The 19,379-nt window shown below is 40.8% G+C and overlaps 1 protein-coding gene across 1 annotated transcript in view; it reads left to right on the top strand.

The window, feature by feature from the left end:
• The window catches only part of LOC109935416 (regulator of G-protein signaling 20-like), a 66,988-nt gene that overhangs the window by 35,499 nt on the left and 12,110 nt on the right, over positions 1–19,379 (top strand). The window contains exon 3 of the mRNA XM_048596089.1: positions 12,606–12,840. Within this exon, the coding sequence (XP_048452046.1) occupies positions 12,606–12,840 (235 nt within the window). The remainder of the gene's footprint in view (positions 1–12,605; positions 12,841–19,379) is intronic.

The raw sequence follows: 19,379 nt of genomic DNA, 5'->3' as shown, positions 1-19,379 counted from the left end.
GTCTCTGACTCCAGCATCTGCAGTTCTTGGTATCTCCGAGTGCATTCTTAATAAATATGTTTTCACTTGCACTTCTAAAATGTCTGGTCTAGTGTAATTTCTTGCTGGTGGACCTTGTTCAGTTGAACCAATGTGAGAAATAATCAGTCTCATTAGACACCCCAAAAATGAAAGAAGTTGTAATCTCCAGGCATTGCTATCTCTCACAAGTAGCTAACTCTTTCACTGCAGATATCCCAACTGGGATTATAGCCAAAGTGTTAATCTGGACAGCATTGAAGCTAAAGCAATGTGGAGGAACTTTTTTCTTAAATTTGGAAATTGAGGATGTGGGTTACTCAGTGCAGTATTCCAAGCCCCTGACCTGTTCTTGCAGCCACTGTGTTTATATTACTAGTCCAGTTCAGTTTCTGGTCAGTGGTATTACCCGGCTTGATAGTTAGGATTCACAGATGATAATACTAGTGAATATCATGGGGCAATGGTTGGATTCTCTCTGTTTTAGAGATGGTCATTGCCTAGCACTTACGTGGTGTAACTGTTAATTGCCACTTGTCAGTCCAAGTTTCATTATTGTCCACGTCTAGCTACGTTTGGATATGGACTATTTCAGGATCTGAGGAGTCTTGATTGGTACTGAAAATTATGCTGTCATTGGTGAACATCCCTACTTCCGACCTTATGTTTGAGTGAAGGTCATCGATGAAGTATCTGAAAATGATTGGACCTAGGACACTCCTGCAAAGATGTCCTGGAGCTGAGATGACTAACCTCCATCCCCTACATCCATTTCCTTTGTGTTAAGTATGACTCCAACCAGCAGAGAATTTTTCCTGATCCCCACTGACTCCAGTTTTGCAATCATTTTGCCTTGTTGTCACACTGAGTCAAATGCAGACTTAATGTCAAGGACAGTAGCTCTTATCTCACCTCTGTAATTCAGCTCTTTTGTCCATTTTTGGACCAAGGTCATATTGAAGTCAGGAATTGAGTAGCTTTGCAGAACCCAAACTGGGCACCAGTGAGCAGGTTATTGCTGAGCAAGTGCTGCTTTATAGCACTGTTGATGATACCTTTCATCAGCTTGGTGATGATTGAGAGTAGAGTGCTGGGGCAGTAATTGTCTGGTTTGGATTTGTACTGCCTTTTGTGAAGAAGACATACCTGACCAATTTTCCACATTGTCAGTAGATGTCAGTGTTGTAACTGTACTAGAAGAGCTTGACTAGGGGCATAGAGGTTCTGGAGCACAAGTCTTCAGTACTATTGCTGGAATATTGTCACGGCCCATAGCCTTTGCAGTATCCAGTGCCTGCAACTGTTTCTTGATATCATTTGAATCAAATTGGCTGAAGACTGATATCTGTGATGCTGGGGACCTCTGGAAGAGGCTGAAATGGGTCATACACTTGGTACTTCTGGCTGTATATTGCTGTGAATGCTTCATCCTTATCTTTTATACTGTTTGTGGAACATCCTCCTCCAATGACTTGTTTAATTGACCACCAAAATTCATGATTGGTTATAGCAAGAATGCAGAGCTTAGATCTGATCCATCGGTTGCGGGATTGTTTAGCTCTGTCTACCACTTGCTACTTGTATTGTTTGGCACACAAGTAGTCCTGTTTGGTAGCTTCACCAGGTTGTCACCTCGTTTCTAGGTATGCCTGATGCTGCTTCTGGCATGCCCATCTGCGCTCTTCATTAAACTAGGGTTGATCCCCTTGCTTAATGATAATGGTTGAGTCGGGGAATATCCCAGGCCATGTGGTTTCAGATTGTATTTGAGAACAATTCTGCTGATAATGGCCCACGGCACCTCATGGATGCCCAGTCATGAGTTGCTAGATCTGTTTGAAGTATATCCCATTTAGCACATTGATAGTGCCACACAACACAGCAATGTAAGGTATTCTCAATGTGAAGACTTTGCGTCCACAAGCACTGTGCAGTCGTCATTCTTACTGATCCCGTCTTGGACAGATACATCTGCAGTTGGCAGATGATTGAGAATGAGGTCAAGTAAGTTTTTAATCTTTTTGCTTCCCTCACCATCTGCTGCAGACCCAGTCTAGCAACAATGTCCTTTAGGACCTGAATTGCTCAGTCAGGAGTTGTGCTGCCAAACCAGTCTTGGTGTTGAACATTGAAGTCCTCCACCAAGACCACATTCTGGCCCTTGCCACACTCAGTGTTTCTTCCAAGTTCTGTTCAAAGTAGAGGATGAACAATTCATCAGCCAAAGGGGTGAGAGGGGTGCTTGGGAGTGTTTGCCCTTGAGATCCCATGGTACTTGGCAGGTTGCAAGAGGGATACAAACTGTTTACAGAGAGATGTTTATAGATTAAATAAGTGGGCAAAAAGTTATAAAATTGAGTATAATGTAGGAAAACCTGAAAGTTGTTCATTCTGGAAGGGAGGACAAAAGTCAGAGTATTATTTAAATGGGCAAAAATAGCAGAAAGCTGAAACACAAAGGAACTTGAGGGTACTTGTGCATGAAATGCAGAAAGTACCCAAGGTGCAGCAGGTAGTAAGGAAGGTTAATGGAATGTTGGCTCTTATTTCAAGGTGGTTAGAGATTAATAGTACGGAAGTTTTAGTCCAAATGTACATGGTGCTGGTGAAACCATACCTGGAGTGCTGTGAGCAGTTTTGATCCGCTTATTTAAAAACAGATTTTATGTCATTGAGGGTAGTTCAGAGAAGGCTCATTATCATGGTCCCAGGCATGGACGGATTGTCTTATGAGCAAAGGTTAAATGGGTTGGGACTCTACTCATTAAGAGATGATCTCATTGAAACATGCAGGATTCTTAAGGGTCTTAACAGGGTAAATGCTGAGAAGATAGTTCACCTCATGGGTGATAACACAGCGTGGAACTGGAGGAACACAGCAGGCCAGGCAGCAACAGAGGAATAAGAAAGTTGACATTTCGGGACAGGACCCTTCTTCAGCCCATTTCTGAAACATTAACTTTCCTACTTCTCTGACGTTGCCTGGCCTGCTGTGTTCCTCCAGCTCCACAGCTACCTAGGCTACACCTCCTCCCACCCACCTTCTTGCAAGAATGCAATCCCCTACTCCCAATTCCTTCGCCTCCAGCGCGTCTGCTCCCAAGATGGGGCGTTCCACTCCGGAACATCCCAGATGATCCCAAGGACTGCAACTTCCTCTTGACCGCATCTCTTACGTTTCCCTGCACCTCTGCCCTCACATTCCCTCCCTGCTACAAACACAAAGACAGAATCCCCCTTGTCCTCACATATCACTCCACTAACCTTCATATCTAACATATCATTCTCCGCCACTTCCGCCACCTACAATCCGATCCCACAACCAAAGATATATTTCCCTCCCCACCCCTATCTGCCTTTCGTAAGGACTGCTTTCTTCGCGACTCCCTTGCCGGTTCCACACTCCCCACAAACCCCACCACTCCCGGCACCTTTTCCTGCAACCGCAGGAAGTGCTACACCTGCCCCTACACCTCCCCCCTCACCTCCATTCAAGGGACCAAACAAACCTTTCACATCAGACAGAGGTTCACCTGCAAATCTGTCAATGTGGTCTACTGCATCCGCTGCTCCCAATGTGGCTTCCTCTACATTGGTGAGACCAAGTGGAGGCTCGGAGAGCACTTTGTAGAGCACCTGCGCTCTGTTCACAACAAACGACAACACCTTCCACTCGCGAACGATTTCAACTTCCCCTCCCACTCCCTGGGTGACATGTCCATCATGGGCCTCCTCCAGTGTCTCAATGACACCACCCAAAAACTGGAGGAGCCACGTCTCATATTCCACCTTGGGAGTCTAAAGCCCAACGGCCTAAATGTGGATTTTACCAAAATCATCCCACCCCCGGCCTCATCCCATGATCAACCCTCCCTCTCATCCCCACCTCCTTGACCTGACACAACCTGTTCATCTTCTCTCCCACCTATCCGCTCCTCCTACCTCACTGACCAATTTCCACCACTCCCTACCTGCCCTCACCTATCACCATCCCACCTACCTTCCCCACCCCACCCCTCCTCTCTCTATTTATTTCTGGGCTCCCTGCCCCCTCCCCCATTTCTGAAGAAGGGTCTTGACCCGAAACGTCAACTTTCCTGCTCCTCTGATGCTGCTTGGCCTGCTGTGTTCCGCCAGCTCCATACTGTTTTATCTATAGCTATGAAGTATTGTCTTTCAGTCTTAGCTATGGAACGTATTTTTGAAATGCGAAACTCAGGGGACATTTTTAAGTGTGTTTCTCTGGTTACATTTACTTTCATGACATGACAAGGCAGCAATAATGTGCACACTGTAATGGTCATGATTGCTTGAGGCCATTTTTCTTATTACGCATTATTGGATGATCAAAGTCCTGCTGATGAAGTGAAGCCAGATAGTTGGCAGTTCTGAATCACTGTAGTAAGTACTACCATAGTGGCCCTTAGCAGGGTCTCAAATTCGACCCTGCACCTGAAGAAAACACCAGTAACTTTCTTCACCCACTTTTCTTTCAGTATCAGCTATTTTATGTGGTTATTGCACATTTGACTTCCAGTGTTCCAACTTGATGTTCTTGTGAGTGAGTTGCAAGCTCCTTCTGAGACACAAGATTACTGACCCCTGTCTATTATGTTCCCTTTTATGTTGTTGGCCCCATAACCCTTGTGACCTTTCAGCTCCTCCCTTTTTCTGTTAAATCGCTTTATACAGTTATTAATGCCTCTCCTTTACTCCCAGAGCCCATGGCTTTGCAAGTTCCTAAGCCTTAGCTGGCAGTATACCCTCCCCGTGAGGAGACCAAAGTGAATGTAATCGATGTGAATGCATTCCACCAACCTCCATACCTTCCAGACCCCTCCCACGGTCTATGAGATCTCACCTTTCTATCTAGAATTTTATTCTTTCATTGTAATCATTCCCTAGTGACCCAATATAATAATCCAGCCTTGTACTTTGTATTTGCTTGCTGGAGTCGACCATCATGAGGATGGGTGTTTTTATGGACAATTTTCTTCCAGTTAGTTGTATAATTTTCCACAACTATTCATTGCTGGGCATGGCAGGACTGCAGAACTTTTATCTGATCCATTTATTACTGGATTATTACTGTTCAGTCTATATTCTGTGGCCTCTGGGTGTAGCATGCATATTCATTACTTGGTTGGTACTGTATTTTTAGATTTGCCTCATGCTGCCCATGCCATTCTCTTGTAAACTCCTTTTGAACTTTGGTTGAGGCCTTGGCTTGATGGTAATGGTACAGTGATATGCCAGGCCATGAGGTTTGAGATGTTGATTGAATATAATTCTGTTACTGTCAATAGTTCACAATGTCTCATCGATATACAGTTTTGAACTGGTAGATCTGTTCCACATCTTTCGTCTTGAGCAAATTGGTAATATTGATTGAGGTGCGCTCAGTGTGAAGACAAGACTTCATTTGTACAAAGACAATGTCATAGTTATTGCTTCCGATATTATCAGGGACAGATACATCTCTGACAGAGGGATTAAGTGGACAAATTCTATATTTTGTTGATTTTCTCACAATGTGTTGCAACCCCAACTGACAGGTGCGTCCTTCTGATGCGTAATAAATGCTTGGTTAGCCAATAATGACCAGGAACAAGTTTTTTTAAAAAATACCAAGCCATCAAAAGAAAAACCCTTTTGCATTCATCTGGTTGCTATATACCAGGTTATCACGCACAGGAAATACTTAAATTTGCATTTGTAATCCATTCTGTTATTTTACTGGATGCTGATTTGATTTAATTTGATTTGATTTGATTTATTATTGTCATATACACTGAGGTGCAATAAAATGTATTGTATAGCGTGCTGGCCAAGACAGATCATACTTTACGTAAATACATCAGGGTATTAGAACAGAATACTGAATACAGTGTTTCAGCTACAGAGATATGGGCCTACTGGATTATTTGATTTTTGAATCTCTTTTTTGAGAATAATTTTTACTTTATGCTGTTTCCACTGGAACAAGACATTCAATCATAGTAATCATTATGATCTGATGGCCAGAATTTTCTGCTTCTGTGCTCAACAACTAGGATTTTCCAATCAAACTCTTTAATGCAGACTGACAAGGACAGAAATGAAAATTTCAGTCAACAAAAAACATTTTTTTTCTCTCACAGTAGCCTAGGATAAATGTTTAGAACTTATTTGATAAATCCTGTTAACCTATCTTGGACCTCTATTGCATTGACATTCAGAACATTAATGCTGTTTGGACCAACAATAATTATGGAGGAGATGTTACTCTATGTTCTCTGTTGAAAAGTTGGAAAAAGTAAGCACTAAAAGAATCATACATTAATTTCAATTCCAAGGGACACTCAAATAGAAAACTTCTCCTCTAGTACTCAAAGCACTGAGCTATTCCAGTAAAAATTCAATCAGTTGATGTGGTGCCTCCTACAATTTGTAGCAATACAATGCTCTAGTTAGAGTACACTTGAAGGATCATGTTCAGTTTTGTAACTGCAAATTAGGAAGGAAATGTTAACTTTGGATGAGTGCAGTGTAGGCTTAACAGAATCATACCTGAAAAAAAAACAAAAATAAATAAAGAAATGCAGATGCTGAAAATCAGAAACAAAATCAAAAAATTCTGGAAAAACTCAGCAGGTTAGGCAGCATCTGTGGAGAGAAAGCAGAATTAATGTTTCGGATCCAGTAACACTTCTTCAGAACTCAATCGTACCATGACCTCTGCAATTTTCTGCCCAAAGGCAGATCCTCGGCACTTAATTGCCAAACCACAGAAAAATGCCCTGATCTTTTGCAACAAATAGGGCAATGTGGCAGGCCTTGAATCTATCCCAGACAGAATTGAGACAGAATGGGGAATGCCCCTGTACGGCAGGTGTCACAAGTGTACTAATTAGAAGCAGATGGTTATTCTGCCTTGCAAGCCTGCTCTGCCATTCAGTCAAACCATGGCTGATTTGTTTGTGTACCAAATTCAATATTCCCATCTATCCCCAATGACATTTGATTTGCTTCTGGCATGGTGGCTCGGTGGTTAGCACTGCTGCCTCACAGCGCCAGCAACCCGGGTTTGATTCCACCCTAGGGTGACTATCTGTGTGGAGTTTGCACGTTCTCCCCGTGTCTGCGTGGGTTTCCTCTGGGTGCTCCGGTTTCCTCCCACAGTCCAAAGGTATGCAGTATAGGTGGATTGGCCATGCTAAATTGCCCGTGCTGTTTAGGGATGTGTAGATTAGGTGGGTTACAGGGGGATAGGTCTGGGTGGGATGCTCTGAGGTTCGGTGTGGACTTGTTGGGACAAAGGGCCTGTTTCCACACTGTAGGGATTCTATGATCTATGAATATATCTACCTCTGCCTTAAAAATGTTCAATATCCCTGCCTCCCCTGCCCTCTAAAGCAGATTGCTATAGTCTCATGACCCTCTATGAGAAAAACATGCCCCCACATGTGTCCTAAAAGGTCATCCCCTAATTTTAAAACAGGCTCCCCTAGCTCTAGGTCTACCGAGAAAGTAAGCATCCTTTCCATCCATCTTGTCAAGACCATTCAGGATTTCATAAACTTCAATCGAATCATCCCTCACTCTTCAAAACACTTGCAAAAACAAGCTAATTCTGTCCAATTATCCTATATAAGACAACCTGATTATTTCAGATATTAATATAGGAACCTTCCTCTGAATGTCTCCAATGCATTTACATCCTTCATTAGATAAGGAGACCAAGACTGCACACAATATTTGAGATGTAGTCCTAGAAATGCCCAAAAGGACTCAAGCATAACCTTATGTTTAATTGTTCTCATAATAAAGGATAACATTCCATTAGCTTTCTTAATCACTTGTTAGATTGCGTACTAACATTTTGTGACCTAAACACAAGCACACCTAGATTCCTCTGGATCATGAAATTCTACAATTATTCACTGTTTAAATACTTTTCTGATTTTTTTGTTCTTCCTACATAAATGAACAACTTCATATATTCTCACATTATACTTCAATGTCCAGATTTTTTCCTACCCACTGAACTTACTTATATTTTCAGTCTTGTTATGTCATCTTTACAACATATTTTTCTATCTGTCTTTGTGTCACCTGCAAATTTATGCACCATGCCTTTCCCTCATCTAAGTTACTGATATAAATTGTAAAATTTAAGTCCCAGCACAGACTATTGCAGCACCCCATTGAAAAAGTTTCTATCAGGAAGCCAGTTTTCTATCCATTCTGGATACTCTGGATTGTTCTAGTTGCTGAAATGCAGACAGTGCAATGGACTTCTACAGAATGTAGACATCATGACTGTTGCCAAAATATCAGTATTGATCTGCATAACATGCTTGTACACCAACTGGATGCTATTGACTGGAATCCCTTACAGTTGAATTTTTCTCAGAGTTGATATGCATGTGATCAGTGGTATGCTGCCTCATTGCAAGCCAGAAATCCATGTGAAGGTACATGCTCATTCCACCTGTTGATCACTTGCAAGAAAGAAATACATTCCTTCAGCTATTTTTGAATACAGACCCGCCGTCCCGTATGTATCAATAGATGGTAAATTTGAGATGTTGCAAGGAACCAGATGTATAAATATTCTTGATTGTCATCATCTTCATAGGCATTACACTGATCTGAGACTGTATTTGTGGCTGCAGCTGAAGCAGGTTTCAGTGAAAAATGCCTTAGTGAAGTGGAGACAATTAACATGATTTGGCACAATTTTAAATCGGCAAAATGATGGGTTTTGAGTGAGTTAAATGTCCACCCAGATTCCTTGTTGAGGTTCGAATGGGCGAATTTCTTCCGGAAAACTGAGGACAGATATGACCTCCTGTTGTGCGCCCTTCTCCCCTGCATCCTCTTCCCTTTCCTAGCAACTTCGCCTCATTCAGCACCATCTCTCTTCATTCTTCTTGTCATGCTGTATAAGAAGGCAAATATAAAGACTGCATCCATGTTTTGGAGCAAATGGCCAGAACAAGGTCCTTCAGCACGTGCTAAACCACCTGTCAAAGGCCTTCTGGAGATCTGAATAGATCACATTCAATGGCCCTCCTTAGTCTAACTTACTCATTACCTGCTCAAAGAATTCTAACAGATTTCTCAGACATGACCTCCTCTTAACGAAGCCATGTTGACTCAGCCCTATTTTACCATAACGTCCAAGTACTCCACAATCTCATTCTTAATAATGGACTCAAAAATCTTACCAACAACTGAGGTCAGGCTAACTGGCATATAGTTTCCCACCTTTGCTTCCCTTCCTTCTGAAACAGGAGGGTTTCAGGAGCCAATTTCCAGCATGTGGATCCTCCCTGATCCTGTGATTCCTGAAAGATCACCACAAACTCCCCAGCTATCTCCTTCAGAACTCTGCAGTGTAGTCCTTCGGATCCAGGTTATTTATCCACTTTCAGACCTTTCAGCTTTCCCAGCACTTTCTCTCCAGTGATGGCCACTACCGTCACCTCTGCCCCTGATTCTCTTGAAGTTCTGGTATGCTGCTGATGTACTCCACTGTGAAAACAGATCAAAGCACCTATTCAGTTCCTCTGCCACTTCTTTGTTCCCCATTACTACTTCTCCAGCCTCATTTTCGAGCACGCCAATGTCCACTCTTGCCTCTCCCTTACATTTATATATCTAAAAACTCTTGCAATCTTCTTTTACATTCCTAGCCAGCTTACCGTTATGTTTCATCTCTCTCCCCACTCCCCCCACCCCCCCAACCCAAAACCTTTATTGCTTTATTTTTTATCCTCTGCTGGTTTTTGAAAGCTTCTCAGTTCTCTGGCTTCTCATTAATGTTCATCACACGGTATGCTTTCTCTTTTGCTTTTGTGCTGTCTCTGACTTCCATTGTCAGACATGATTGCCACATATGTCCCTTAGTATGTTTCTTCTTCCTTGGGATGAATTTCTGCTGTGCCACCTGAATTACCCCCAGAAACTCTTGTTCCACTGTCTTCCCTGCTAGGCTCCCCTTCCAATCATCTCTGGCCATTTCCTCCCCCATGTCTTTATAGATACCTTTACTCTGATTAAAGGTTCTCCCTTCCAACTACAAGGTGAATTCTGTGATATTATGGTTACTGCTTCCTAAGTGTTCCTTCACCTTAAATTCCCTAATCAAGTCTACCTCATTACACAATGCCAAATCTAGAATTGCCTGTTCCTTGATTGGCTGTACCACAAGCTGCTCCAAAAAAGCCTGATCGATATTCTACAAATTCCTTTTCTTGAGATCCACTACCAATCTGATTTCCCCAGTCCACCTACATATTGAAGTCTCTCGTGATTATTGTAATGGTGCCTTTCTTACATGCCTTTTCGATTTCCTGATTTATTTTCTTTTCCACATCCTGACTACTGTTAGAAGGCCTACACATAACTCCCAACAGGGGATTTTCTCCTTTGCAGTTCCTCAACTCGACCTACACAGATTCTACACCTTCTCACTCTATATCACTTCTTGCTGTCGATTTAATTTTATTTTTTATTAACAAGGCAACCCCATCCCCTCTGCCCATCTGCCTAACATTTTGATAGGACATGTAACCTTGGATATTTAGTTCCTAGCCCTGATCCCCTTGCAGCCAAATCTCTGTGATACCTACAACATCATGCCCATCAATTTCAATCTGCGTTACAAGCTGATTTATCTTGTTTTATATATTGTGTGCAACACCCTCAGTTCTCCGTTGACTACTCCACTTTTGATAGTTGCCCCCTTATCTACTCTGCCTGAAGTTAGATTCCTGACCCTTTCTATTATCTCTATCCTGCTACTTGTTCTAGAAACTTTAATATATTCTGCTGAACTCTATTCCACTTTAATTCTTTATGTAATATACCATGCAACTGAACCCACTCCCCCACTATTTAATTTAAAGCTCTATCCACAACCCTAGTTATGCAGATCATCAGGTCTCTGGTCCCAGCATGATTCGAGTGGAGCCCATCCCATTGGAACGGCTCCCATCCTTGCCAATATCCCTTGAATTCAAACCCGTTCTTCCCATACCAATCATTGAGCCACACATTTACTTCTTTAATCTTAACTCTGTGCCAATTTGCTTGTGGCTCAGGTAGTAATCCAGAGATTAATACCTTTTTGGCTCTGCTTTTTAATTTATCCCCAGCTGCTCATATTCCCTCAGCAGAACTTTTTACTTCTTTCTACCTATATCGTTGGTACCTACATGGACCATCTACCATCCAACTTACCCAATACTGATCAGAACACAGGACAGAGGTGATGGGATAAAATAAAAGCCTATCGTGTAATGTTCTCAGCATCTCTTGCAGACTGAACTATATAAAAAATAATCTTATTTATTTCTCCATTTACTACATTCACATTTCTTCAACTATATAATACCTTATAAGAACAAACATTTCATTGAGTGCACAATTGTTTAACAATAACCATTAGTTAATTTCTGCTCCCACTTCAAAGTGCCTATAATCATTTGGAGCTGTCAACTAAACTATGAAATATTAGACAACTCTTTTGATAATGAATGGTGCTGAAATCAGTTATGTAACTGTAAGGCAGTAATGGAAACCCTCAGGCATATCTCAACAAGGAGAAAGAGCAAACAATAATATTTTAACACTCCATATTTTTTCAAAGTTTTGAAGGGCAGGACAGCTTGACAACTATATAGTTGCTTTTGACAGGTATGCTTGAAATATTTAACACTTTATTTTGGCAAGTCTATTGGCAGTTGCATTGCAATACATGAAGTTGAGATGATTAGTTGAAATATGGAATTTAAACAATAGAAGTGTCATGTGTGGATTTGTATTGACATAAATTAGCACTTCCCAAAATGTTTTCCATTCCTGAAAACTGCTATGACCCTAGACCTGAGAAAACGTGGAGGGAGGTGTGGAAACTTGTGATGGTGAGATTAGGGAAGGAGGTGAGAGTGGGTGAAAGGATGGGCGCTAGACATGTTGCTGTGAAAGGTGGGAAGCTGTTAAATCCACACATTAAAAAACATGTTTCCACTGGATTTTACAAGACAATAGTCATGCCTTGAGGATTGGCCAGTTAGGTCACAGCAGCTATTAATAAAGGCTATAAGAATTTAAAACAGCTGACAGCACTGAGTCAAAGCCCCAACCAATGTTACCTCAAAGCGCGCAACCCAAAAGGGGTCATGACTCAGGAAGTCCTGGAATAAATGCAGTGGATGGCATGTAATGGCCTCACTACTGCTAATGCAAGCATCCCCATCACTCAAAAACCATGCATGTATGCCTCTATAACTTCGAGTTTCCTGTCAGAATATGTAACAGTGTAGAATACGGTTGCCCTATTATGAGTATTTGTATTTGTTTTTGTTTTTTGTATTTGTATTTATATTTGTTTCCTTTCTATCAATTCTATCATCTGCATGCATCCAAAATCACTACAGAGTCAGCAGGATGGGTGACAGGGTGGAGAGCTTAAAAATGTAAATGGCTGCCAACTGTATCATTCTAATTTGTGTTTTTTAATTGACTTTCATTTGGTTCTTTGAAACATTCTTAAGGTAACCAATGTCTTCCTTCACTTGTGATTTTTGCTGATGCAGTTCAAAGCCAACACTTGAAGAAGTACAGTCCTGGGGTCAGTCTTTCGACAAGTTAATGAAAAGCCCCGCAGGAAGAAATGCATTCCGAGAATTTTTACGAACAGAATACAGTGAGGAGAATATGCTGTTCTGGCTAGCCTGTGAGGATCTAAAGATGGAAGTCAACAAAAACCTTGTTGAGGAGAAAGCAAGATTAATATATGAGGATTATATATCCATCCTTTCACCTAAAGAGGTGAGTTTATAGTACAATAAATATTTTTGAGATTATTAAGCAAAATATAGCAATAACAGTACCCAATCCTTTTTAAAATATCCAGTTTCATCAATTAAAACGTATGCATTGCCTTTATAATGCAACAAAACTTTCCTTTTTCTTCCAGAAAAAATAGGCAGCACAGTGGCACAGTGGTTAACACTGTTGCTTCGTAATGCCAGGGACTTAGGTTCAATCCCAACTTTGGGTTAATACTTGTGTGTACTTTTTGTGTGTGCATGAGTTTGTACCAGGTGCTTTGGTTTCCAGTCCAAAGAAGTGCAGGTTAGGTGGATTGACCATGCTATATTGTCAAGAACATGCAAGTTAGGTGGATTAGCTGTGGTAAATAATGATTGTGGGTCTGGTTGGGAAGCTCTTTAGAGGTTCAATTCAGACTTGATAGGCCAAATGGTCTCTTTCTGTACTGTAGAGGTTATATGGGAAGGGCATTACAGCTGGAAAGGGCAGAATAAGTCTACAGACAAATCATACCTGGTTTGGAGCATTGCAGCAATATAGGTCATCAGTAGAATTGCCTTTTAACTATTGAGCAGACTAATATGGATATTCATATATTGAAAACACAATTCAACAGACACTACTACAGGTATGCGATGAATCTATTTACAATAGGTTCATTATTATCTGATCCACAGATCCAGCATGGACCAACCCCATTCTATGAAAATCAAATTGTAGTGTCATAGAAAAGCAAGGAATTGATTGATTGGTCAGTATTTTTCTCATTTATCTTTCAAAATTCGGGTAATTTTAGGAATTACAAGATTTCATTTTGCAGTCATAAATTTTGCCTAAAGTTGTAAAACTTGTTAGATTGGCTAGTGAGGTTTCTCTATTGATCTTAACTAAAGAATTTCAATCAGTTTAGTGAAATGTTTATCGAAAATAATAAGAATGCAAGCTGTTGTCCATGCTTTGGACACTTGCCCTCAAGCATCTTTGGCGAATAGCAGCAGTTAATGCAGTAAAGTTCATACTGAGCAAAAATTTACATAGCATTTGCAAGATGCAGTTCAGGTTCATTAATTTCTTGGCTTCTGCCTGTAGGAGCATAGAGACCATAGTTAATTTCTGGATGAGTTTGTTCTTCCAGCGGATGAATTTAACCCTGAGGATGGTAAGATAGATCAAAGTAAGCAGGATGAACAACACAGCCAGGTGTGATTGGAGATGTATCCATGGGTATGTCTACACATTTGAGCCCCAGTCCCAGAAGTCATCCCATCAATTAATTACTTTGATTTTCCTGATACGCTTTGAATTTGCTTTGTCTGCTGGATAATGGTAGCAAAAGATTTATGTGCATTTGCCAGTTGTGGACCTGCTATAATTTTTCTAGCAATGTACATCTGGAGAAACTTCAGTTCAGAGTAATTGAGCTGGGGGCTGAGGTGCAAACACACTGACCCATTGTAGAAGGGCAACATTATCCAGACAATGTTCCAGGAGGTAGTCAAAACATTTAGAAATGTGTTCTGATTTGGTCAGTGGTCAGGGTAGGGAGGGTGTGACTGCAAGTGAAGCAGGAATGGGGATCAAGAACATTGAAGTGGAGGAGCCTCAGGTTTTGCAATTAGATTCTAGTTTCTTGCAGCCTATGTAGATGAAAGCAAGGATTGCAAGTCGGATGAGGAAATTAAGCATGGCATCATGGTACAGGAAGCCATTCAAGCAGGAGAAGTTGTTAAGAAATTAGTTACAGTGCAATTGAGAGAATAGACAGAGTTACAAGCAGCCAGCAGTGTGCCAGTAAACTTGTCTAGAGGATGTGAAACATATAAAGACAGAATTAAAGCAATCTATTTCACACAGCATCCTTAACAAGGTAGACTAATTGATGACACAAGTAGAAGTAAATAGGTATGACCTCATTGCTATTATGCAGATGTGTCTGTAGAGTAACCAAGGTTGGGAGTCGAATGTTCAAGGGTATTTGACATTTAGGAATGATAGGGGAAAGTGAAAAGAAAGTAGGATAGTGCTGTTAACAAAGGATAATATCAATAAATTGAGACAAGTTCTTAGACCAGAAGGTCAACTTGTAGGAATATTTTGTGTGGAGCTAAGAAACAGTAAGGAGCAGCAAACATAGATAGAAGTTGTTTTTAGGCTACCAAACAATGTGTAGTGGTAGTGTTAATGTGAGTGGTATTTCTGACTATGTGGTCGCAGAGACATGATAATGGCACTTATCCTTGCAGAATGCAGAAGGTCATTAACCTTCTTTCTAAATTGCTATGCATTCCATTTAACTGAGGACACAGCACTGATCCAAGCCACTATCTGTATCCACACCACTTATGTAAGATGGCATGGCCTCCTTTGGCAGCCTGCAGGAAATAGGATGGCTCTCGTCTCTGCTGCCCTGTCCTCCAGCACCTCCATGTTCCTTATCACAAAGCAAGGACCAAGTGTGACTTTTTGTGCCATTTCCTCCAGGTTTGTGATGCAGGATCACAGAGTAAAGGCCGGCTATAGGGTCATATGGTCATAGAGTCATACAGCAAGGATACAGACCCTTCAGTCCAACTCATCCATGCCGATCCAAACCAAACTAGTCTCACTTGCCTACATTTGGCCCATATCCCTCTAAACATTTCCTATTCGTGACTTATCCAAATGTTTTTTAAATACTGTAATGGTACCTGCACCCACCACTTCCTCTGACAGTTCATTCCACATATGAAACCCTCTCTGTGTAAAACAATTGCCCTCGTACCTTATAAAATCTTTCTCCTCTGACATTAAAAATATGCCCATAGTTTTGAACTCCCCCACCAGGAAAAAGACCCTTATCAATGCCCTTCAAGACTTTGTAAACTTCCATAAGGTCATCCCTCAACCTCCTATATGCCAGTAAAAAAAGTCCCAGCCTATCCAATCTAACTTTATAACTCAAACCTTGTACTCCTGGCAAATCTTTTCTGATCCCGCTCCAATTTAATAATATCCTTCCTATAGCAGGGTAGTCAGAAGAGGCCTCACCAACATCTTATACAACTTCAACATTGCATCTGAACTCCTACACTCAAAAGCCTGAGCAATGAGGGTAAGCATGTTAAATGCCTTTTTAACCATCCTTTCTACATGTGATGCAAATTTCAAAGAATTACGGATCTGAACCACAAGGTCTCTGTTCTACAACATTACCCTTGGCTCTATCATTAGTTGTATAAGTCCTGCCCTTATTGTTTACCAAAATGTTTACCAAAACCTTGCATTTATCCAAATTAAACTCCATCTGCCACTCCTCAGTCCATTGACCCAGTTGATCAAAATCTGTTTGTAATCTTAGATAGCCTTCTTCAATGTCCTCTATACCACCAGTTTTGATGTCATCCACAAACTTATTGACCATGTCTCCTAAATTCTCATTCAAATCATTTATGTAAATGACAAACAAAAGTGAACCAGCACTGATCCCTGTGGAACACTGCTGGTCACAGGCCTCCATTCCGAAAAACAACCCTCCATTACACTCTCCGTCTCCTACCGTCAAGCCAATTTTATATCCAATTGGCAAATTCTCCCTGAATCCCATGTGATCTAATTTTGTGAATTAGTCTCCATGCAGAACTTTGTCAAAGGCTTCACAAAAGCCCACATAAACAATGTGAACCCCTCTATCCTCATCAATCTTTTTGATTACCTCGTCAAAAAACTCAATCAAGTTTATGAAACATGATTTCCCTTGAACAAAGTCACGTTGACTATTCTTAATCAGACCTTGCCTCTCCAAATGCATGTAAATCCTATCTTTCTGAATCACCTCCAACAACTTACCAACCACCAGTGTCAGATTCACAGGTCTATAGTACCTCGGCTTCTCCTTACAGCCTTTCTTATATAAAGACACAATGTTAGCAACCCTCCAGTCCTCTGGCACCTCACACTTGGTTATAGGTGATACAAATATCTCTGCTAGGGGCCCAACAATTTCTTCCCTAATTCCCCACAACTTCCTGAGATACACTTGATCAGATCCCATAGATTTATCCACCTTTATGTTTTCTAACACCTCCAGCAGTTCCTCTTCTATAAACTGAATTGTATTCAAAACATCATTATTTATTTCCACGAGGTCTCTAGCCTCCATTTCTTTCTTCACAGTTAAAACTGACATGAAATATTCATTTAGTACCGCTCTCATCACTTGAGATTCAGCATGTAGACCACCTCATTGATCTTTAAGGTGCCCTGTTCTCTCCCTAGTTGCTCTTTTGCTCTTAATGTACTTGTAGAATATCTTTGGATTATCCTTAACTTTATTTGACAAGGCTATCTCATATCATCTTTTTGCCCTTCTGATTTCCCTCTTAAGAATGGTCCTACATCCCTTATACTCTTCAAGAGATTCATTTGATCCCAGCGTCTATATCTAATAAATGATCTTTCTTGTTCTTGACCAGAACCTCAATATCTTTGTTCATCCATTGTTTCCTACTGTTACCAGCCTTATCCTTCACTCTAACAGAAACACAATGCCACTGAATTCTTGTTACCACATTTTTGAAAGCCTCCCACTTGTTAGTCATAGAACTTCAAACTGTACAGCACAGGAATGGGCCCTTCGGCCCACGATGTTGTGCCAAACATAACACCAAATTAAACTAATCCCCTCTGCCTGTCCTTGGTCCATATCCCTCCATTCCTTGCATATTCATTTGCTTATCTAAAAGTTCCTTAAGTGCCCCTATCATGTCTGCCTCCACCACCCCCCTAGCAGTGCATTCCAGTCTCCTATCACTGTCTGTGTAAAAAACTTACCCCTCACATCTCCTTTGAACTCTTGCCCCTCACCTTAAATGCATGCCTCTTGTTTTAGACATTTCAACTCTGGGAAAAAGATTCTGACCGTCAAACATATCAATGCATCTCATAATTTTGTAGACTTCTATCAAATTTTCCCTCAGCGTCCACTGCTCCAGAGAAAACATTAAGTTTTTCTAGCCTCTGCTTATAGCTCATACCCTCTAATCCAAGCAGCATACTGGTAAACCTCTTTTGCACCGTCTGCAAAGTCTCCACGTGCTTTCATAATGTGGCCAACAGAATTGAACGCTATACTCTAAGTGTGGCCTAACCAAAGTCTTTACAAAGCTGCAACATGACATCCTGACTCTTGTACTCAATTCTGTCACCAGTAAAGGCAGCATGCCATGTGCCTTCTTTACTACCCTATCTACTTGTGTGGCTTCTTTCAAGGAGCTATGGACTTGAACTCCAAGATCCCTCTGTAACCCAATGCTTTTCAGCGTCCTGCCATTAACTGTATAGTTTTCCTTAACATTTGATCTCCCAAAGTGTAGCATCTCACACTTAACCAGGTTAAACTCCATCTACCATTTCTCCACCCATATCTGCAGCAGATCTATATCCCACTGAATCCTTTGATAATCTTAAATAAGTTGTCGCTTTACCTGTGAACGGTCTACTCCAATCAACTTTTGAAAGTTCCCATCTCATACCATAAGAATAGACTGGAAATGTTTGTATAGGTACACTATAAAGGGAAAATTAACAGTAAAGACAAATGTGAGCACAGTACAGGCAATAATGGGAGAATATATAATGGGAAATAAGGAAATGACAGAGAAATTAAATAAATGCATTGTGTCTAATAGAAAAAGATCTCCCAGAAATAATAGTGAATAAAGTAAGCAGTGAGAATAAGCAAATAAAAGAAATTAATATTTGTATTAAAAAAGGATACTGAAGAAATTAAAGGGAATAAAAGCTTTTAACACCCACAATGTTAAAAATTGTGGCTGTAGAAATAGCAGGTGGTCATCTAGAATGGTTCCTACAAATTGTAAATTAACACATGTAGCCCCTCAATGTAAGAAAGAAGCAGCCAGGGAACAGAATATAGAGCTGTTAGCCTGAAAATGCTAGAATCTATTATGAAGAATGGGATAACTAGACACTTAGAAAATAATAGAGATAACAAGGTGTAGAGCTGGATGAACACAGCAGGCCAAGCAGCATCAGAGGAGCAGGAAAGCTGACATTTCAGGTCGAGACCCTTCTTCAGAAAATAATCATAGGATTTAGCAGAATCAACATGTATATATGAAAGAGAAATGATGTATGAAAAACTTGTTGGAATTCTTTGCTGATGTTGAGCAGAATAGGAAAGGGGTAAATGAATGTGATGTATTTGGATTTTCAGAAGATTTTCAATAAGATCCCAAACAGGAGATTAGTGAGCAAAATTATCCAGTTACGTTCACATGGGATTAGGGAAAATATAGTGACAAGGATTGAGAATTGGTTAATGGACAGAAAAGAGAGATCAGTTAAAATGGGTCATTCTCAGTTTGTCAAACTGTGACTAGTGGGGTACTGCAAGGATCAGTGCGTGAGCATCAGCAATTCAGAAAATATATCAATAATTTGGATTTGGGGACCAATTGAGGAGGTTGCAAAGAGGTTTCAAGGGGATTTAGACAGGCTGCATGAGTGGACAAAAATATGGCAAATGGAGTAAAAAG

Source organism: Rhincodon typus, chromosome 4 (assembly GCF_021869965.1).
Source record: "Rhincodon typus isolate 14 chromosome 4, sRhiTyp1.1, whole genome shotgun sequence".
NCBI lineage: Eukaryota > Metazoa > Chordata > Chondrichthyes > Orectolobiformes > Rhincodontidae > Rhincodon > Rhincodon typus.
The sequence above is the reverse complement of the archived record's forward strand: the minus strand, read 5'-3'. Positions and strand labels throughout refer to the sequence as shown.